The sequence below is a fragment of the Pagrus major genome, chromosome 9 (assembly GCF_040436345.1).
Source record: "Pagrus major chromosome 9, Pma_NU_1.0".
NCBI classification, from domain to species: domain Eukaryota; kingdom Metazoa; phylum Chordata; class Actinopteri; order Spariformes; family Sparidae; genus Pagrus; species Pagrus major.
Window position 1 is genome coordinate 24,049,115 of NC_133223.1, and position 23,517 is coordinate 24,072,631.

At 41.2% G+C, this 23,517-nt stretch overlaps 2 protein-coding genes across 2 annotated transcripts; both read left to right on the plus strand.

Moving 5' to 3' along the window:
- Positions 1-16,968: 16,968 nt before the first annotated feature.
- LOC141001989 (olfactory receptor 11H6-like) lies at positions 16,969-17,904 on the plus strand. Its single transcript, XM_073473153.1, has one exon. It carries the CDS (start codon positions 16,969-16,971, stop codon positions 17,902-17,904), a length of 936 nt encoding a protein of 311 aa, XP_073329254.1.
- Positions 17,905-20,491: 2,587 nt separating this feature from the next.
- Positions 20,492-21,439, plus strand: LOC141001990 (olfactory receptor 6N1-like). The gene has a single exon (XM_073473155.1). The coding sequence runs from the start codon at positions 20,492-20,494 to the stop codon at positions 21,437-21,439; it is 948 nt and encodes a 315-aa protein (XP_073329256.1).
- Positions 21,440-23,517: the final 2,078 nt, after the last annotated feature.

Sequence of the window (23,517 nt, forward strand, 5' to 3'; positions counted from 1 at the left end):
TATGACCATAATAAGAACTGTGTTAGCCACACATATGGAGAGGTACCATAACAGCATTATGCTGAAATACAAGTATTTTAACTCTCCAATATGACCATAGGCTGCCAGCACAAAAGACACAACCTCAGTAAAATTCTCCATTTCTTTTTTGTGTAATGTGGATGTCACACGGTGAATCACAGAGATTAGCAGAAGAAGTAGCTCAGTAATAGTATTGTCTATTATCCTTTTGAATGATGCCCAAGCCCAAAACTTTATCTACCATTGAGATGTTTTTCAGAATCCAGAATACAGACATAAAGAATCACAAAGAAACCTTTGACTCCAGTTAAATAATTTTCAAAAGTTTGTCAAAACTTATTTTCTGAGCAAAATCTCGACACTGATCTCAGCATACCAGTGTGCAACACCACAACTGTATGTTTCACACCACACTGTTCAAAAAACAACAAAGTTAAATGGATTATGGTCATTAAGAAATATAACAATACTTAGTTAGATAATGTATTATGATGTCGACGACTGTTCAAATACTTTTTTTAAAAAATGTACAAAATCATTTTGACATCTGATATCTGTTGATCAGCATATTTGATTAATGTCCCATCACCTTTGAGAAATATCACAACATAGACATCAGTAATCAAAGAACAACTTTCTGTATGCAGTATATGTACATAAATTAATTAACATTCACATTTTACACATATGATCCAAGATCATTAGTATCTTACGGATGGAAAGACTTCCAGGTGACTACCGCTGCCCTCCCAACTGAACATGTAAATTACCTCAGCTGAATTTTATACAGTTCTCATACAGCGAGGTGGGTTGGGCTGTACTCAGAGACCTAGTTGCTTATACACGATAAAAATCTGAAAAACAAACCAAAACAAACTAAAAACACATCACAAAGCTTAACAATATGAGCTTTCCATTGGTAAATAAGGTTCATTGGTTGCACTAAATTGCCATAAGGTGTGAATGTGAGTGTAAATAGTTGTTTGTCTTTATATGTCCACCCTGTGATGAACTTTTGACTTGTCCATGGTGTAACCCGCTGCTCGCCCAATGTCAGCAGGGATCATCCCTAGCCCCCCTTGACCCTGCAAAGGATAAGCGGTTACAGATGATTGATGGATGGATAATGGAAGTTTAAAAGTAAGAGTTGTAAAGTCAAATACCCCCTAAGCTGCCTGAAAAGCCACTAAGAGCTTGTTTCAATCTGTTTGATTCAGCCTCCAGATAAAAGTCCAGGTGACCTGCCTTATACTCCAACTTAGCGATGCGCCGATCCGATATTCAGTATCAGTATTGGTCCGATACTGGCCAAAATCACTGGATCGGATATCTGAGAGGGGAAAGTGTATAACCCAATCTGACTTATTAACCTAAACTCTCCCATAAATGCTTATGTGGCAGAGTGGTACAGTAAGTTGCCGTGACAATGCCACCTGGGGGAATTTCACCCCCAGGAAATTATCAAATTAAGATGTTACTATTTTTACGTTTTCAGTTAAAAAATGATTTATTGTAGAAAAAAAACAAAAGTTAAACCGAAGACTAATAGCACAACAAGGGAAATCCAAAAGGGGGTGAAGACAGGACTGGGGCTTACCAGGGCAGCAGGTATCAAAACGAGGGACGGGGGTCCACAACCAATAGGGAGTGCGAAGAAAACCCACCCAAAAAAAGAAAATTAACACACGTCTGTAAAAGAAACAATACAAAAACCCTGGCGGTGACAATAATAAAATATAACTAACGAAATGTACATGCGCACCAAATTACTATTCACAAGATACAGAGACAGTACAAAATACCCATATTGTTTTCATTCTTAACACAAATTAGGACAAAGAATAACTAGATAACTAAGGAGCGATAGTTAGAAAACAAACAAACAAAATCAATGCACACAAACGAGGGAAGGACCAGAGCGGCCAAGCAGCCGTGCAGCAAAGCAGCAGCGAAGCCGAAGCAGCCGAACAGCAGCAAAACAGCAGCAGAACAGCAGCAATTTAGGTATTAGCTATTTAGGGGTGGTGGCTGGTGACAGGCCACGCACCTCTACAGCCTCTAAAAAAGGCACAAATGATTTATGTTAACAATTTAGTGAATTATTAGTTATTTTAATGTGAGTTGCATTCATAAGGAGGATTTTCACCTACCAGCGGGCACCGGCACAGCCTCACTGGTGATAGGAGGATGAAGTCGCAGGTCTGCGGCTTAACTTCGCCGCAGACGAAGCAATTAAAATGTCCGGCAGCTGAGAGTCAAGCGCCAGCCAATGTAACTAGGCAGACAATGCCAACTCACTGGGAGAACCGGAAAGCAACCACACAGGGCTCCGAGCGGGGCAACCAGTCCCTCAGCACCAACAGCCAGCTGCACACACACAAACACCGGTGTCACAAGTGCGCACACAGCACCGATTGCGCACCGGAATGGAGAGGATATACTGGCAGAGCGCATTACCTTTGGATGACAGTGAAGCACGTTGGCGGCCACCCAGTCATGACAAAAACACATGGTGCCGCCCAGAAAACAGCACAGTGAGACCCTGGCACAGTGCCATACAGTGGCATGGAGAGCCACTACATCTTCCAGCCACATCTACCCCCTACTTTTGCATCGTCGGCCCGATGATGGACAGACCAGATGTTGACCGCTAGCACCATGGCCTATAGATGGCAGATTGAGTGTTAGACAAAGGCCCAGGAAATAAATTGACTGCACCGCCCAGGGGCCCAGCCGGACAGGGAAAATGGTAGACATTAGAGTGATGGCCAGCTGTGGACCTAACAGTCCAATGCAATGTCTGCTGGCTGGTACTGGGCTGGTCAGTTGGGGATGCAGAAGAGCATGGCTGTGCAGAGCTCCCACATGCCGGAGTTGTTCCTGTGACATGTCTGCTTTCCAATGGTGTCACCACAGAGGGGCCAGCGGAGCGCAAGACATTAGGTACTGCCGCAACCATTGGCAAAGGGGTTTCAGGAATCAAGAGCAATATCTCACTGTCACCATCCAGTATTGCCAAAGCTGGTGGCGATGGCATCACCAGCAGTGGTGCCGGAGCCTCAGGCTGAACGATTGGCTTCAACATGTCCCGATGCACATTCTTGACCTTGTGCAGGTCACTCACAGGAGCAACGTTGTACACTGCACCGTTACTGAAAGGGGGTTTCACAACCTGGTAGACCACCAAGCTCCAAAGATTGTGGATTTTGTGGCAGCCCCTAGCACTGTGATCCCTCAGGTACACCATCTGGCCCACTGTCAGAGGTGCATCTTGGACCCGTTGGTCATGCCGCTCTTTTCGTCGGCCGGCAGCAGCCAGCAAGCATTCACGAGCACCCTCGAAAGCAACATGAAGTCTGGCCTGGTGTTCGGCCACCCAGTCATGTACTTCACAAGGTACTGGGTCGTGAACCCGAGAGAAAGTCCACATCAGGTAAAAGGGAGACTCCCCAGTGCTCTGATGAGGTGTGGTGTTGTAGCAGAAAAGCATCTGAGGCAAACAAGAGGCCCAATCCCGCTTCTGCGAAGCTGGAAGGGTGCGAAGGAGGTTGTGCAGAGTTCGATTAAATCGCTCACATTGCCCGTTGCCTGCAGGGTGATACGGAGTGGTACGGGACTTTGCAACTCCATACAGGCCACAGAGCTGGTGAATCAAACAACTCTCAAAGCTTCTCCCCTGATCTGAGTGGAGGCGACTCGGAACGCCAAACTTGTAAAACCACTCAGACAACAAAACCTGGGCCACAGTGGAGGCCCGTTGATCTTGTGTAGGGACAGCTACAGTGAATTTACTGAACACATCAGTCAAGACCAAAACGTTTTCAAACCCACCCTGAGATGGCTCCAGCAAAGTGAAGTCTAGGGCCAAGATCTCATTTGGCCTAGATGCAAGCAAGTGACCCATAAAGCTGTGTGGCACATGTCTAGAGTCCTTGGCTACTTGGCAGCGCTCACACTCTTGGACCCATTGCTTTATGTCAGAAAACATGTCCAGCCAGTAGCAGCGCTGCCGGACAAGTTTGGTGGTCCGTTCAATGCCCTGGTGACCATGTTCTTGGTGTAGCTGGTTCAAAATCTCAAAAAGAACACCATCTTTCTCCACTAGGCGGTCCCACTGATGCAACAGCACAATCGCTGGCCTGGAGAACTGTCGCCTTTCGGTGGGGGTAGGCTGAACCGTTCGCCACCAAAACTTCAAGATGTCCTTCAGGAGGGGATCAGTTTCCTGTAAGGAACGGAGATCAGACGCAGAGTGGGATGGAAGAACTGAGACCATGGACTGTGTTGCCAACACCACAGGGTCTGAGCGTGAGGGTTGCTGAAGACTGGTTGGGACAGAAATACCAGGTAGGGAATGTTTGACCAAGTTTGAACCAGATACATAGTGCCGTGACAGTGCATCGGCGTTCCTATTGCTGCGGCCTGATCAATACTTTATATCAAAATCAAAAGCAGCAAGTTGGGCAGCCCATTGGTGCTCTGTGGCCCCCGATTTGGCAGATTGAAGATAGCTCAACGGATTGTTGTCGGTGTAAACCAGACACTTGGGCCCCCAACAGGTACTCCCGGAACTTTTCCGCCATGGCCCACTTAAGTCCAAGAAATTCCAGCTTCATAGAGCTATAGTTGGACATATTGCGCTCAGTGGGCCAAAGGCCTCTGCTAGCATAGGCCATGGGTCTCACACCACTGTCTGTCTCCTGGGAGAGGACAGCCCCAAGGCCACCATGGCTGGCATCAATTTCTAAAATGAAAGGGCGTGAAAAGTCAGCGTAGGTCAGCACGGGGGCTGAAACCAACCTCGACTTCAAGGCCTCAAAACTTTGAGGGGTGCATGCCTCGTCTAGAGTCTGCCCCGACCCCTCCTATGACTTGGTGCCTGCCAGCTTGTCCACCAACTGATGCAGAGGGGCCGCCAGCTTTGCAAAGCCCTCTACAAAACGACGGTAATAGCTGGCAAACCCTACTCTGAGACATGTTTGGGGCACTGCCACTTAGCCACCACTTCAGTATTTGTCTGGTCTGTGGAGACTCCCTTGCTGGAGATGACATGCCCCAAATAGCCAACCTCTTGTTGGAAGAATGAGCACTTTTTGAGCTTCGCCTTCAGACCTTCCTGTTGGAGCCGGCCAAGGACCAGTTCCAGCCGCTGGAGATGTTGTTGAACAGAGGACGAGAAGACTATTATGTCATTAAGGTAGAGGAGCAGGGACTAACCCTGCTGAGCACCAAACATCCTCTGCATCAGCCGCTGGAAGATACTTGGGGCATTGCATAAACCAAAGGGCATGCAGTTGAATTCGAAAAGGCCAAAGGGTGTATAGAAGGCAGTTTTGGGCTTGTCCTGCTCGGACACAGGGACCTGATTTTAACCACTGACAAGATCAATCGTGGAGAACCAGCGAGCCCCAGAGAGTGCATCCAAGCTCTCCTCAATGCGAGGCAAAGGGAACGCATCCTTCCTGGTCTTGCTGTTAACCCTCTAGGCGCCAAAGTCGCATTATTGCGACAGGCAACATTGCTGAATAAAACAGCCCATATCTTTAAATCTACTGCCTTGTGCTGTTACTCCTTGCTAACACTAGATGGCCACTAGATTCAGCTTCAATCCTGATGTCATTTGTGGGTGTGTTTCTATGCAAAATATCTACGAAAAAAAAGTTTGAAACCCGACACCAGCTGTCAGAGCAGCAGCGGCTGAGCGGCAGAGCGGGAGAGGAGAGAGCAGCGGAGCGGTGGCAGGAGCGTGCTGGACAGATAGAGAGACAGATAGCAATTGTTGTAATAAAAAACAAAATACCCAGAGGACTTTACAGTGCGGATGAGGTGCTTGCACAGATCTTTGCTGATCGCGATTCAGAAGGGGACGATTTGCCCTCTGATGACGATCGCGGGCCGACTCGAGTGACTCTGACGATGCTGCAGCTGCACACACTGTCACACAAGCAACACACACTAATCACGGCGAGAGTTTACTCCTATCAGATTCCTGTTCATTTACTCTGAGGATGAGAGGATGAAAAAAATCTATGAAAAAATGAAATGAAATGAAAAAAAATCTACTGTGTAAATATGTTCAGAATTCCGTTTTACTGAATTTTACCTGGTGATATACAAATTAGATTAGTAAATTTACTCAAATCAAACTGTTCCTTTATTTTGAGGATGAGATGACAATATAAATATATTTTTTTTCTGTGTAAATATGTTCAAAAATCAGTTTTACTGAAACGAATCCAATACGGCTGCCACCTGGTGATGTCACAATATGCAAATTAGATGAGTAAATTTACTCCCATCACAAACTATAGGTCATTATGAATATTTTTCTCATTTACACTGTGGATTTATCTCTCACCACTGAAAAGACTGACTGATACTTACGTAGCAAAGATCGTACATCTGCCTGCTCCTGCTCAGCCAACGCAGACAGATCTAGTGAGTCAACCTGGTCTGGCACTAGGGTGGTGGCTAGGTGGGAAGAGACAGTGGCCGCATCGGGCTCCACCTCAGTCACTCCAGCGAGCAGGCTGATGACCTGGGCAGCAGCTAAGACACCAAGACCAGTCCGTGGGTAAAGAAGAACATCGTTCGTCCCCGCATTGACCACTCGGATGTAGGATGTACCCCGGACGACTTGGACCAAACATGGAGAAGCTAACAACCCAGCTGGTAGACCAGACTCTGGGGGCTCGAATAACACCGCCTGACCTGAAAACGAACCAGGACAGGTGCTAGCGACCAATTTCATTGCCCCACCAGGTATGCACGCTGCTCTCTCACCCCGAACCCTCACAGTATCAGAGGGGATCCTTGGCTCTTGGACAGCAGCGTGGTGGCACTCCTGTAAGGCTTCAAAGACAGGACCAGGTGCCTGCGATACAGCAGGGGAGTCAAAAAGAGAAGGGCCGAATGCTCCAAAGAGCTCTCTATAGCATCGGCGAATGATGTTCATCCCCAAGATTCCAGGGATGGAAGACACAGCACCAGGGGGTCTTTAACAACGAGGATTCCACATCGGGGCATCATCTTGCCACAAAGTGCTACATCAAGCTCCAAGTAGCCTATGTATGGGATCGCTAGTCCATTAGCTGCTCGCAACTGTAGCCACTGACATGAACGAAGGTGATCATGGCCCCAAGGTGCAAAACATGTCAGGAAGAAGCTTTCGGTGATTGTGGACATTATGGAACCAGTGTCCACCAGACATGAAACTGTGACTCCCCTAATTGAGACATCAATGGTTGGATAAGCGGTAATTAGCTCAGCCGATGCACCTTCCCGTGAGCCTGTAAACTCCCCAACTGAACTGTGGCTCAGCAGCTCAGTGGGCTTCAGTTTTCTGGCTGGTGAGAGGTGTGGGTGGGCCTCGCAGTGTTGGAGATCAAGCCAGCAACAGAATTAGCACGGGCCCAAGTGGGGACTCTGTCACCATCACACTCTCGAGCGAAATGGCCAGGCTGCTGGCACCTTCTGCAAATTAAAGGGCCATGGTGAGCAGTCCGACCTTGGGAGCGAGGGGCCTGCAAGGAAGCTACCATCTGAGTAAGCTGGTTAAGCTGGTCTTGTTGACGCTTCAAGAGATCCATTAACTTGTTCAGTTCAGGCCTCTGCGGAGTGGCACGAGAAGCTGGATGAAAATGACCTCGTATTGTAGGCCATAAGTTGATGGCAGTGATGCGCTCCTCCCCCTAGCACCCCCTGGGAGACCTTCCCTCTCCCATCTGATAGCCTCACTACATAACGCTAACAGGGTGATAGTGGGTTGGCGACGAACTGACTGTATAAGCTCCCGACGGAGAGCACAGTCAAGGACATGTTCAATGAACTGATCTCGCAGGAGTACATCTGCATTAGACATCCCATCAGGTGCATGCTGTTTAACCTGTTCCATTAAAGCCATGAGGGCTAAGGAAAACTCCAGGAATGTCTCACCTTCATGTTGGCGCCTAGAAAAGAAAGCCTGCTGTAACGTGACATATGATTGCACACAACCATATCGCTCTTTCAAGATGGCGAAAATCTGGGCTGGGTCCCCGCGCTCTGCGCTTGGGCGGAACCTGATCTCCTGCTTCGCCTCCCCCTCCAAATGCTCAAAGATGAAAAGAGCCTGGTCAACAGCGGAGAGGTGGTGGGCACGCACACATACCTGTATCTCCTCAATCCATTCAACTATTCCCATGCCGGTCTTACCACTAAACATGGGACATTTACGGTCCCTGAGTACAACAATCAAGTGCTCCACGACAGCAGTGGCCACCAGAGCCCGAATGGGAGTCATCCCGCTCCCGAAGAAGTCGCTCGTTATCCGCCCCCAACTGCAACACTAGGTCTCTCAGCCTCTGCACCTCCTCCTCCATACCGACAGAGGGAGAGCTGCACCAAGCCTCTTGGAATGATAGAAAGTGGGGTGGGTCCCTAAATTAATGGCTGCTGTTTCAATTTGACAATTCTTTGTGTGCAAATTACACAAAAAAAACTGAAAAAAAGCAAAACCATAAGGGAGGAAACCAAAACAAAAACAAAAAAAAACACGTCTCTGCCCTTTAAATGTGGAATCCTGCCGACAACACCAAACTCAAACTATGCGCGACATGCCGCAAAGAGAGCAGCATGTGTCACGTGACTAGCTGGAGCGAGCTTGAGTGCAACTCTCATCATGTCAGCTGTGTGGAATTACTTTAAGGTAACGGAAGAAAAAAGCAAAGTAGCTGAGTGCAATCAATGCAAAGCAAGTGTTTCCAGGGGTGGCAGCATTGTTGGAAACTTCAGCACCACAAACTTGATAAAACACTTGCAGAAACACTATGGGAAGGAGAATGCCAAATTTTTCACTTATGGGCACGCCCAGTCAAACCGAGCCACGCTGATTTGCTTTTCCATCACCAGTTTTACTGCGGCAGGTTGAGCCATGTCGCGTTGGCGATTGACCTGCTCCGGAGTAGGGCTAAGCCAGGCCAGGCTGTGGTGACGTCTTGCGACTATAACCAACCGGTAACAAGCACCCATCTCCCCCTTGAATCAAATCTACTTATTTGACAGTTTTGTGCGGGCATTAAAATGTACTTGTGGTGACAAAGCATTGCAATAATGAAGTAATAGTTAAAAATTGTTCAAAGACAGCCGATGAAGTTTCTGAGCATGAGTAGAGCAAATGTTGCAGTTGCACCAAACACTTGCACCGAAGTCTGACATTTTAAAATTCTAAATATTGGTAGAAAAGTCATAGGATGATATTTTCTACAATTAATTTTTAAAATTACTGAAATATTATTGTCATTCATTCGTACCAGTATCTGTTTGGCTGTTATTAGTTGTTTTTTATGGCAGATACTAAAGGAGTACCTTAGGTTTTTTCTGAAAGTTGACCGTCAAACGAATTAATGAGAAACTTGTGTCCATAATATTGCAACTTCAGCTGTACTCACAGTAAAAAATGCATGTCACAACAACTACTTTCCAATTTTTTGGTAATGTTTGCACACTATTTAAGATGTTTGCAACTGTCTAAATTACTTTTGTCTATACATTTTAAATCACACTCTCAAACACCAAAGCACCAAAGTCGGACATTTTAAAAATCTACATATTGGTGCTTTATGAGTTGAGATTTTGTCAGGAAAGTGAAAAACATCCTGTTGAGAACTTGAGGGTTACTCTGATTATCAGCAGCTAAACTGACAAATGAGCCTGTTGACTGATTCTAAATGCTTTGTTTCATGAAAAGTCATAGGATGATATTTTCTACAATTAATTTTTAAAATTACTGAAACTATATTGTCATTTGTTCATACCAGTCTCTGTTTGGCTGTTATGTGTTGTTTTTACGGCATACCTTAGATACCTTAGGTTTTTTCTGAAAGTTGACCATCAAATGAATTAATAAGAAACTTGTTGTTGTATATCACAAACGCTGTCCATACAGCTGAAGTCCACAACTTCAGCTGTACTCACAGTAAAAAATGCATGTCACAACAACTACTTTCCACATTTTTGTAATGTTTGGACACTATTTAAGATGTTTGCAACTGTCTAAATTACTTTTTTCTACACATTTTAAATCACACTCACAAACGTAATGTAATTATTCTTGCTCTAAAGAGACTCTTGCAACATGGAGACAATTATTTATTTTTGATCAAACAGAAATCTTTTACATGATTGTCTTATATTCGTTTGGTTAAATCCATACATGAAGGGGGTGATCATTGGTTGAAAAACCAGGAGATACACGGATAAAATAATGCGTACTTTATCCGGTACATGTGTTGCATCAACCCTGGGATCAACAAAGTGAAAAATGCAGCCGACAAACATGTTTGATAGCGAGACAATCTGAGGTGTGCAGGTGGATATCGCTTTTTGTTTGTTTTCCTTCGTGGTATTCAGACAAACGGCCAAAATCTTCATGTAAGAGATTGAAATGAGACCAAATGGCATAACCATAGTCACAAAGGCAAAAAGCAGGTCAGATATGCTGTTAAGTACTGATACTGAACATGCAAGTTTAATTATTAAGTGGTGGTCACAAAACACTTTGTCAATGACATTTCCACACAATTTCAAGCGGATGACGAATGAAAACGCAAACATACAATTAACAAATGAATACATCCATACAAGCAGAATGATTATACCTACTCTTCCTGTGTTCATAATAACATTGTAGTGTAAAGGATAACAGATAGCAACATATCTGTCATAGGCCATGGCTGCTAAACTACAAAACTCAACAGAACCACATATGTACAAATAACACATCTGCAGGAAACACCACGGCAGGGTCACTTCATGGGTGTCTGAAAACATCTGTGTTAGCATAAGAGGATACACTGCTGTGCTTCCACCTATTTCATTCACAAACAAATTACATAGTAATATATACATCGGCCCGTGCAACCTTTTGTCTTCAAATATGACCATGATAAGAACTGTGTTGGCCACACATATGGAGAGGTACCATAACAGCATTATGCTGAAATACAAGTATTTTAACTCTCCAATATGACCATAGGCTGCCAGCACAAAAGACACAACCTCAGTTGAATTATCCATTTCTTTCTTGTGTAATGTGGGTGCCACACGGTGAAACACAATAAGTAACAATAAAATAGTTCAGTAATAGTGTTGTCTTTTATCCTTTTGAATAATGCCTCAGCCCAAGATTATACCTATGTTTAAGTTTTCTATTATTCTTACAGTTAGACAGGCAGTCACTTTGAAATGCTTTACTTGGATGTTTTTAGAACAATTATAGAATACAGCAACAAAGAATCAGAAAGAAAAATCTTCAGTTTCTAGTTCTAGTTTCACAATTTTCCTGAGTTTGTTTAAAATCATTTCCCAACAACTGAGCAAAATCCCTCAACACTAATGCATGCATTAGTGTTGAGGTGCACCAGTGTGCAACAGCATGTTCCACAACACTGGTCAGAATCACAAGAGTTAATTAGATAATGATCATCAAGGAATATAACATCACTTAGTTGGTTAATGGATGCTCAAATTGCTTTTGAAAAATATAAGAAAAAGCTTGTGTAATCAGATTCTGGTTTATCATCCCATATGGTAAATGTCTCTTTAGTCACCTGTGAGAAAAATTCAGAAAGTAGACATCAGTAATCAAGGAACTACATTAGTCAAGCAGTATATGAACATTCAAAAAATTCACGTTGTACAAATACAGTAAGAGCCAAGATCAGTATTTCACAGATGTGAATGCCTCCAGGTGACCAACTGAACAAGACAAAAGCCTCGGCTGAACTTTATACAGTTTTTGTTCACAGACGTGGGTTGGGCTGCATTAGATGACCCAGCTACTTCGATTGTAGCCTGTATGGTAAAATATAAAGTTTACCTGTATGGTAAATATGAGTTTACTTTTGGTGAACTTTTCCTTGTTTGTCCTGTTAGTCAAATATGCAGAGGTGCATGATGTAAATAAAATGATATAATCAAGGCATCACAGCTTTCATGAGATACCCCAGCATTGCAGAATTAGTCACAGATAAGGTGATGCATTATAGTTTTACTCACTTCATATTTAGTCACATTTGCCAACTTTCTTCCTCATTGTCTGACATATCGTGTGATCTTTTGCTATTAGTTCAAGCTACAGACAACAAAATGAAATGCACCATTGTTTTGAAGTTTTCGTCGTTTTTTAGACATTTTAATTTGAAAATGTTACATATTATACCTTTTTTTAAAAAAAAAGAAAGATTAACACCTCGTCACGTTGTCAGTCATTAAAAAGGTTCATGTCGATGTTACACAAGTCTTGTAAAATGCAGTCACAGTCTCAAATACAGTTTGTATTTCCTAGACCATTAGGCCTCGAGGACTCTCAAGGAGAACAGTGTTCAAATTACTATAGCCCAAAATAACATAACTGCAAATTTTTACTATATTCTATTCAGCAATGTCCCAACATAAAAAGACAACATTATGGCTTTTAAGCTGCACTAGTTAGCTTATTTACTTTTTTTTCTCTTTTCTTTTTTTCTTTTTTTTTGGCCACTTGGGGGAAGGACATCACATCAGGATGAAAATCAAGGTATATTTTAATTTCCTCTTAGCTCACCAACAACTCCTGAGGGAAATACCCAGCTCTTTTGCTGCTAAATGACCCATTATATTTACATTAGGGACCATTTTATTGTGCATTGTTGATTCCCTTTTCATAATTGCCAGGAACAGAGATGTTTGTGAATTTCAAACTGAATATTAAAAGTGAATATTAAATTAGTGAGAAAAAAGAGGAAATGCAGTAGTCTCCAAGCTCAAGCCTAAATACTAAGATGACATAAACAGGGTTATTTAGTTCATCATTTGGAAAGCTCCCTGCAGAGCCACAGAAAACATTATACAATGATTTTCACAGGCTGAGTAGAGCTCCTGCTGACAAGTAAAGGCTCATTTATTTTTAAAATTTTTATTTTTTTTAAAGTTAGATACGGATACAAATGGAGCCTTCTGTTCGTATTCTGCGTTCATTTCGCCCCTGTATCTGCACCCTTTCTGAAAGCTTACAGTTATGGACCAATGGAGTAGTAACTCCAGTAGTCGTAGGGGGCAGGATAGCCAATTGTTCAAGTGAGACATGACCACAGGACAAAAGGAAGAAGTTTTTAAAAAAATGAATGAACTTTTTGAGGAAAGATTATGCGAGTTGGAGAAAAGTTTTAAACATCTGAATGATGTTACTTTGCCAGGACACAGAGACAAACAGTTACTACAGAACAGTTGGGAGGAGACTGGATGGGAATTAGATGTAAGTTAGATTGTGGCGATGTAAACGTGAAGGTCCATGCGAGACCGAGTTGCCTCTGAGTGGCACCCTCTAGTTGTTGTATTGCTTAACATCCAGGCCAACATGAAGGACACATGGAATTATGTGGGCAGTGACAGTTATATGATTTAAAATGGACGTACCTATTTTTGTATATAAAGGGAGCATGAATGAGCCTTAAAATAAGTGCCTCTTTAGGTTAGGTACTTGGGGCAAAAAGGCACACAAATGTACAAACTGATTTTAGACTGAAAAAGACCTGAAAAACTTAGATTTAAATAGTGTACTTACATGATACTACAGATAGTAGCAAAGATATCATGCATATAAGATACACTATATGGCACCAGACCCAATAAAGTTAATTTTCATTAAAGTCCTAATGTGACACACAAACACTTTGATGAAAGTTTAACAGTGGCCTAAGACACTGAGGACATCAACCAATGCATTTCCTATGAGACCTGATGTGTTTATGAAGTCCATACACATGAGATTACTGTGTTATTGATAAGATTTGCTGATGTAACTCCCATCTATTGTGATGCAATGTAACAGAGACACACAAATACAGAGTAAACATGATGATTATGCCTCAGGGTCATTAGTCCAGTACATCACTTTATCCCCAGGACATCAATCTATTGTTGATGTCATGCTCTGGGACCTGCGGTCTCCATGCAGCACAACTATGTGCAAACTCCCTCTACACTGATAGAAGGCTGTTAATGTTAGATACTGGATGACAAATGCCTGGAAAAAAGGTGCTGTTTATGATTTTGCATTGTGATATGTACATTTAGAGTTTCCAAGACTTAAAATGTTCATTAAATAAAAATGGCCATTCCAAAAGCAGAAAAGTTGGCCTCTTGTGGCTCCGTGGCTATATGCACAATTTTAAAAGGCCCTGGGGTTTTAAAGTTTTAGTTCAAGAGAGAATCCAAGTTCAGAAAAATGTAGGTGAAAGACAGTTCTTTGTATAAAACATGGTTTAGTGTAAACAACAGGCTGTCGCTGTAACTGGTCAACTTAGTAATTCAGTTGAGCTGCAGCCAAAGCCCTTTAACTTTGAGTACTGGTCTTTTACATATAAATGAACATCCGTCACATTCAAGCCCTTGTCAAAAGAGTCCTCACAATGTGCATTAAGCCTAGTATGTATTTTGCAGCATACAGCAATGATACGTTTGCCAGAGATGAAGTAGTGCAAACTGCAGCGAAAAACGTTGTACTGGAAAAGTGTTGTCACATTGTAAATGTTGTGAATCTAAGGCAGTTTGGTTAGGTTTAAAGATCAAAAAGTTAAGTAAAAGACCATGGTTTGGGTTAAAATAAGCATTATAAGAGTTAGTTACATAACCTAACTTATGTATGTTTGTTAAGTTACATTACATGCATGACATAAATTAATGTAAATACATCATGTATGTTCTGGTCTCCAGGGTGAAAGTCTGGGTATGATTGACCTATCCATCCTGCTTCCCGGTGTTAAGGACCACTACTTGACTGCTTCCCAAAGATATAACAGACCTCCTAAGTTTATATTTTTCAAGCAGAACAGAAATGTATTTTGGCCTCAGGCTGTTAAATGCAAAGATGGTTTAAAGTTAGCTGTGAGATCGGACTGGATAGTGAAAATATGAGCTCTTTCTTAATGTAGTAATTAAATGTACAGTATGTGCACAAGATACAATTTGTCCCTGCATTTTGATTTCTTCGTAGGCATAACATACAATTCGTTCCCACTTCCTGGTTAATTTGTGTGCACGAGATAAGTATACAGACAGTCAGCAGCACAGACCAGCCTAAAGCTTAGTTTATGCTTCTGCGTCAGGTCGACGGCGTACCTACGCCGTAGCTACGCCGTCGACGCAGACCCCTACGCCGTAGCCTGACGTGCACCTCCAAAAAATCCTAACTACGCGTCGCGTTGACGCGGACCGCAAGCGCTGTGATTGGTCCGCTCAGAACATAATTTCCGGCAGTTGCTTTTTCCAATCGTACAGACCACCTCCGCAAACGTCTTCTCTGTCGCCTGCGCTTTAACATTTACAATATAAGCATTTGCTCTTCAATATTGATCCAACTCCAAATACAGCTGCTCCACCTCGGTCGCCATTGTTTACTGTTGTTTACTGTGACCGGAAGAAAAAGCAAGGATTCGGCTATAACCCCTGAAACCACACAGCCACACAGCCACACCCCCCTGGCGGCATGGCGGTGAATTGCAGAGCAACGCGGACCCTCGACGCAGAACTTCGAATGCTCAACGACGGCGTCATGTCGACGGCGTAGGTACGGCGTCGACTTGACGCAGAAGCATAAACTAAGCTTAAGGGGGAGGAACAGCTTGGTAGCAGCCTGCTTTGCGGTCACTTGGTCTTTCCACTCTGCATTGCCCAGGGACATTCTACCAGTGAAGACCAGCTCAGGAGGTGGAGTGACTCTGTGAGGAGCAGCAGCAGGCAAGGCAGGAAGGACTACGACAGCTGAAGAGGTTGATGTGTTTACCGGGAAAACTACAGCTCACAAGCTGCTGTTTGTTTTACAGACCGCAAAAAAAAAACACAGGCACAACCAGAGATACACATTATGCAGCCTCTATGTATTTCCCAAACTGCTGACTCACAGTAAGGATCAAACTATTGCGCTCTACTTACCACTCTAGTGTCAGTTTTATACATGAAGGGCTTCACGGTCAACTTAGGCCCAAAAATTCTAACATTATTTGCAACGTCCAGTTAGATTTTCAAAATGGAGTTTACTGACAAAACATTTATACAAATCATGACTTTTGGACTGTTATTAACGTTGTGAAGAGGTCACGATTTGGTTAGGTTCAGGCCCCAAACTACTTTGTTAGGTTTAGGAAAACATCTTTCTTTGTGTTAAAATATATATATGTTCAACTTTATTTATCATGTAAGTTACGTAAGTGAACTCGCTATATTACTAATAAACAATTCCATGTTGTCACTTCATAACACACGAGACATGAACCCCAGTCTCCTGCAGGAAAGTGCTGCATATGACCCACCCCACCACCCTGAAATTGAGGAATTTCGCAGAGTTAGGTTAGGGGTACCTCAAGGGTCAAACTGAGAAGTGTAGGGCAACTTTTGCGCGTTGAGAGTGAGAATGGACTTGCTGCGGGGACATGGTTTGGTTATTTCAAATATTGCAAATGGGCCTCCAGGCATTATACTGGCTGTTCTGGATGACACATTCATTCATTCATTCTGTTTGCCAGGTATCATGGCTGTAATCTGGATAGAAATTCTATTTATTCTCTGCATCCACCCTCCCTGAAGTATGAGCCTTTTAATATCTTTTTCCATGTGGAAGCTGCATAGCTTTTGTAAAGTAAACACTGTCTATTCACTGATTGTATCTTCCCATGTCACCATTGGCTCAACATGGACAAGAATACGATTATTGCATTGTTTAATCAGGGCGGGTTATTAAACTCTGGAGCTTTAGTAAATTCTGACAGCTGGTTGGACAGTAACAATGCTCAACAAAGAATAAAAGCAGTTATATCATTTGTCGGACCAGTGGTGAATTATTTACTCATTGTATTCTCCTCTCATATATGGTATACATCTGTGAAGAACGAAGTCCAGGTACATCTGACATTTCAGTCAATTAAGTAAACCATGATTAGTGCAACCAATTTAAGTGGTTTTTCTTTATCAGGATTAAATGACACAACAACTAATCAGAGAGTCACTCTTTTCTCTTTCACCTTGTTGTGTTACATTGTGGTTTTGCTTGTTAATGGTGCTCTTATTGTTACTATCATAATGGAGGAAAAACTTCACGAGCCCATGTACATCTTCCTATGTAATTTGTGCATTAATAGTGTTTATGGGACAACAGCCTTTTACCCCAAATTTCTTTTTGATCTATTGTCTAACATTCATGTCATATCATATGCTGGTTGCCTGTTGCAGGTGTTTGTTATATACTCGTATGCAGCAACAGAGTTTTCTATTCTAGCCCTGATGGCCTATGACAGATATGTGGCTATATGTCGACCACTGGAGTATCACTCTGTTATGACTAAACGTAGAGTTGTTTTTTTAGTGTGTTTATCCATACTTGTACCTTTCCTCTGTCAGACTATTGTGATGATAATGACCTCTCAACTGGAATTATGTGGCTCCCACATAGAAAAACTTTATTGTGAGAATTGGTCAATCCTCAAACTTTCCTGCAATTCAATAACAACAAATAATATTGTTGGATTCATTGTCATATTTTTCTATTTAGGGCATGATCTTTTCATTTTGTGTTCATATGTGCAGCTGATAAAATCAGTTTTAAAGTCAAGAGAGGGGAGGAGGAAGTTTATGCAGACATGTGTGCCACATTTATTATGTTTGCTTAATGTCACAGCTGCTCTGCTGTTCGACCTCATGTACGCTAGATATGGCTCAAGCTCTGTATCACAAAGTGTTAAGAACTTCATGGCCATACAATATCTCATCTTTCCACCTATTCTCAACCCTATTATTTACGGACTTAAACTGACTCAAGTTCGCAACATTTTTTTAAGTTTGTTTACAGACAACAAACAGGGTAAAGCATAAGGCTGATACGTTGTGAAGTTTTGTTTTGAGGCCAGCCATTTTATCTCATAAACAGAAAAAATGTGATCATCACTTTACAGTTAGAAAACATGGAGAAGAAATAGTCAGACATGTGGCCTGGTCTCTCTATTTCTGCTTCCAGAAATTGGCTGATTGTGAAAAAACCCACTGGTATCAGATGTGAACTCTTCAGAGAGGTGTTGATTAAACTTTGTCATTCTTGAGGATGTTTGCTGTGGTGCTGTTGATTTTTATTATTGAAAGGTGTGAAGGTGAAAGGCATTTTAAGTATTGAAACTACTGTATATTATTTTTCTGTATTCCTGGAGTTATCATATTTAACAGGGTGTGTAAGGTTGTTTTCTTTTCACGGCAACTGTTTTAATGGTGCTCGTTCTATAGCGGGCATGCTGCTGTTAAAGCTTACTTTAACAAAAAATGCAAACCATTAATGAACAAAAAATACAGCTTACATTTCTGATAGTGCTGCTTTAATCTCCCTCTGCTGCTCTTGTGTTGCATAGTCATTTACATTGTCAGTGACAACAGCAGAACATTTTAATATGTCATAATATAATATTTTATTCATTTTAAAACATTTAGTCTTCAGCCACAGCTGACACCGCCTTAAGTTATGTGACTTGAGGTAATTGGTCAGACTTCATGTCGCTCCTTCTGAAGCCACAAAATACTTTGTCCAACCTTTTCACATATGTAGTAGTACTCCCCAACACCTGTAAACACAACATCACAACAAAGTGAAATATAATCCCCTTTTAGAGTTAATATAGTGAGCAGTGAGTTGAAGTCCAATATTCACTCTGCTTTGAGCTTTGTTTTGATTTTCACAAACTCCAGACAAAAATATCTGGTTCTTCAGCTACTAAACATTGTCTGTCATTTGATCCATTGTTGATATGAAAAAAACAACATATCAGTGCAGCTCTAAAGAACTTCAGTCTTAAATTCTGCTAGGATTAGGATGATTAAGAAATGCAACAAAGATGTGGGGGGCAGGTGGAGCTCAATTGACTACATGACTTGTGGCCTTGAGGCTACATATGCGACCATGCGGGGGTTCTCATGGAAGAGGGGGATACTGAAGGACCACCGAACAGTGTAACATGAATAGCAACCTTTCCTCCCGGAAGGTGACGTATAATGAGCCATTAAGTCTGTGTAGAGAGGAGGTCGGAGTGGATGCATGGATCAGTCACCCCCCCTGGGGGTTTGTGTCTCGTATGAAACCAAATATCAATGTTGACTTGTTATGTTAAACCAAAGCATGATATCTCTCTCTCTCTCTCTCTCTCTCTCTCTCTCTCTCTCTCTCTCTCTCTCTCTCTCTCTCTCTCTCTCACACACACACACCAGGTAGAGAGCACCAGGTCACATGCTGCAGGACCTGCTGGTCTGCTGCTGGAAATGAACTAAACACACACACACACGCACGCACGTACACACATACACACACACACACACACACACACACACACTCAAAATCACTCTTGGGGCCCCCTGGTAGTCACACGGCTCCATAATATAACTGGCAAAAATACAAGAATTTCATGCCTCGGCCTACAATGGCAAAATGGTTGAATCTGGTGGAATACAGTAAAAATGTCAAATATCACTACTTTTCTTCAAAATGAAATGCTGACATTAGATAATACATGGTTTTATACTGTAATGGCAGTGAGATTAAAACATGTGGTTTGAATGGCAGTCAATGGGGCATTTTTGGCCACGAAGGTGTCCAGAGGGAGTATTTGACACTACATAAAAAATACTAATGCAATGATATCAATTTTGCTGCTAATCTTTGACATATCCAAGACTCTAATCACCACCAAAGCCACATCTCCCTACTATTTATTTTATGGAAAATAATTCATTTTTTGTGTTTTTTTGTAACAAAAAATGAAATAATTCAAATAGTTAAACTGGCATTTAAGGGGTTAAAATCCTGAAAATGATTGAATGTTTGGTAGTTTTGAATAAGGGGGAAGTTGTTTAAGTGATTTATGAAAAAAAAAGTAGAAAAAAATATTGATGTATGATGATTTTGTAGCAGTTTTTCTGTGCGTGTACATTTTTGCCACGAAGGTGTCCAGAGGGTAGTAAATTTGAGGAGGGCACAAGGGTTAAGTCACTTTTTATAAATTAATTAATGGCTACATTTATGTTTTTTTGGGGACTTTTACATTCACTGGCATATTTATTGACTGTTTAATTAATTAACTTATTTATTCATTTATGTTTTTATTTATTTGCATATCAATTTCCATCCCTCATACTGTTAAAACTGCCATTGTTTAAAAAACTCTGGCTTTGTAAGGAGCTAATTTTACTGTACATTTTTTTTTTTACCTCATCACCTCATTATTATTTATTTTTAGCTGCTAACCAATGACACACCTGCATCAGTGGAGAGGTGTCTCACCGTCATAAATCCACAACTGAGTTAACACAAACAGACTGGCTAACCTACAGTCTAAGACGTATAGAAGACATGTTCCATTGCACCATGTCTTCTAAATACTGTTAGCAACGTTGACAGGTTTGGGTTTTTGAATATTATTGCAGAATGAGTAATACATCCACTATACTTGTATTTTCACTTTCAGGCTTCAGTGCAACGGTCAACTACAGACTCACTCTTTTCTCCCTCACTTTACTATGTTATTGTCTAATTGTGGTAGTAAATGTGTCTCTCATTTTAACCATAATACTGGATCACAACCTACATGAACCCATGTACATTTTTTTGTGTAACCTGTGCATCAATGGACTTTATGGGACTGCAGCCTTTTATCCTAAATTTGCTTTTGATCTTCTGTCGGATGTTCATGTAATATCATATGTAGGATGCTTTCTGCAAGTCTTTGTTATATACTCCTATGCAACTATTGATTTTTCTGTTCTGGCTCTTATGGCTTATGACAGATATGTGGCTATATGTCGACCCCTGGTGTATCACTCTGTAATGTCTACGCGGAGGACTGCTGTGTTAATCAGTCTGTCATGGCTGGTTCCACTTGGCTGTGAAGTTGTAGTTATAACCTTGACATCCAAATTGAAACTGTGTGGCTCCCACATACAGAAACTCTATTGTGAGAACTGGTCAATTGTGAAACTTGCTTGCAGTTCAACGGCAGCAAACAATGTTGTTGGACTGATTATTATTTCCTTCTATTGTGCGCACGTTCTCTTCATCGTGTGCACTTATGTACGGCTCATAAAGTCAGCTTTAAAGTCAAAAGAAAGCAGGAAAAAGTTTACACAGACATGTGTACCACATTTATTGTGTTTGTGTAATGTTACAGCGGCTTTGCTTTTTGACACTATGTACTCGAGATATGGATCAGCGTCTGTGCCACAGAACCTAAGGAATTTCATGGCCATACAATTTCTCATGATGCCCCCTGTTCTAAACCCTATTATTTATGGACTGATCCTGAGTAAAATTAGATATAAATTGGTGACTTTGTGTATAAAGGCAGGTCAGACATTAATGTTGGGGCTGAAGGTTTGATTTATAAAATTAGGGTACTGTTCTGTCAGGAATCACCATGCTGATCTGCGGTCTGTATACAGAGTAAGTCATTCTACGATCCCACAGACAGGTTTCAGATGTTGAATGTTTGAAGCAATACATGAATGTGAGAACTTGAAGTATAATTTAACAGCACAAGTTTACTACATGGGGTCAAAGTTTAAAGAAGAAAATGTTGAAATCAGGATGGAGTAATAATCTGTGTTAATCCTCTGACCAGACAGCACGTTCTCTAAAGATGAGAGATTATCTTTTCTGAAGCAATAATTCAGACTACAGTACCTGTATGAAAAGTCTATAATCCTGTATCATGTATAATCCTTGATGCCAAGGTTACAATTTTCTGTTCACATGTAGAGCTAAGGTGAGTTTAAGTCTAAACCTAATGTGTACAGCAGTTGAGTCGGTCTGTCAGTGTCTGACCTTCAATACAAAATGTAAATCAAACAGGGTCTTGGAATATCTTTAACACTGATTAAATTATGTAATTTTCATATATTTGTAATAGACAAAGTAAATTAAATAAGACATCCAGTGTTGAATCTAGCATCTGATTTTGGTTTAATTTTAGACTTTTGATGAAGTAGACATTAGAAAAGGGTTTTTTTGATCGATTGTAATGAGATTTGTGATCTGGCTGACAGAAATACTTAAGCCTGTGTATAAAAACAACCTAAATTATTCTCTCATCTGCATTATCCAGATACAAGACACTTATTTTTAGTTTTAGTTTTAAAGAACTAAAGACATTTTAGTCTAATTTGTTTTCATGCATTTTTGGATTTTTAGGATTTTTAAGCATCTTGAGGCCGAAGCTGTTTCCATCTTTGTTGTGTACAGTTACCATGGTTACAGGCCAGCCTGTAACCAATGGTAACTGTCAACAGATTGACTCTCCTCAGTTGTCACTCTCAGACTTTGATTGTTTGACAATCACAAAGTGATATGAATTTAGTGAGCACCAGGAATAAGATTTTGATTGGTTGACTGTTGACATTAACAGTACACTATGTAGTTTTGGAAAATAAATTCACATTCAGAAAAATAAGGTAATAATAATACAAACAAAAATAATTATTTGATGTATTTCTATAAATTAAAAAAAACAAAACAAGTTGTCCTCATAGGGGAGTAGGGTCCTCAGAATGCTGTTTTAAGCTAGAAATAGTTTAGAGGGTCCTGGAAACTTACACAGATAAACAGAATGAATTGTGTTGTCCTTTGATGACAGCTTGTTTATTCAGTTTATTCAGTAGTGAAAATAAATTATTTTTCTCTTCTGATTAAAAATCCTAGAATTTACTAATTCCCTCCAATTGTGACACAAAAGACTGTAGCCTGAAAGTCACTACAACATTTCATCGGCGGCATACAAAGTTTCATTACCTTTTCAGAAAGGTCAGCGTGCTGCCTGCATGTTTTTGCAACTTGTCTGTTTGTGATAAGCTTCAACCCCTCGTTACCTACAACAAAATAAATGTTTGATAAAAATGATGTATGATAAACTTGATTATGTTTATAATATTATGATAACATCAACATAAAGAAGAGGTTTCTGCACACGTAGACCAGTGGATATTAAGTTTTCATTTTCTTTCTCAGCATTAGATGTAGCTGGTGGTCAAAACCATATTATGTCATTATAGAAAACTTTGTTTTACAAACTTTAATAATGTTTAGACTTGTTGCTTCCTTGGACAAAATAACTGAAACACCTTACAGTATAATGCAGTCCGATACAACACTACCATCAGTGCCTTACTGGCACAGGGTCAACAGATATCTCACATTATTATACATTGGAGTTTTTGCATTGGATTGCATAGTATTGTACACAATTTCCTGTTATTGTGTCTACCAACTGTATATACCGAATCTGTGATTTACAAGGGAAGAGGAAAAATAGGGAGGAAATTCAACTATATCTACAATTTCACATTTGTTATTTTAGATCAGATCACTCTGTTAAAAAAGTAAACTTTTCTCTTTGGTGACTTTCGGCATAACTATTTGGTGAAATTTAAGTTTAAAAGGTCATACATGCATCCTAAACCGAT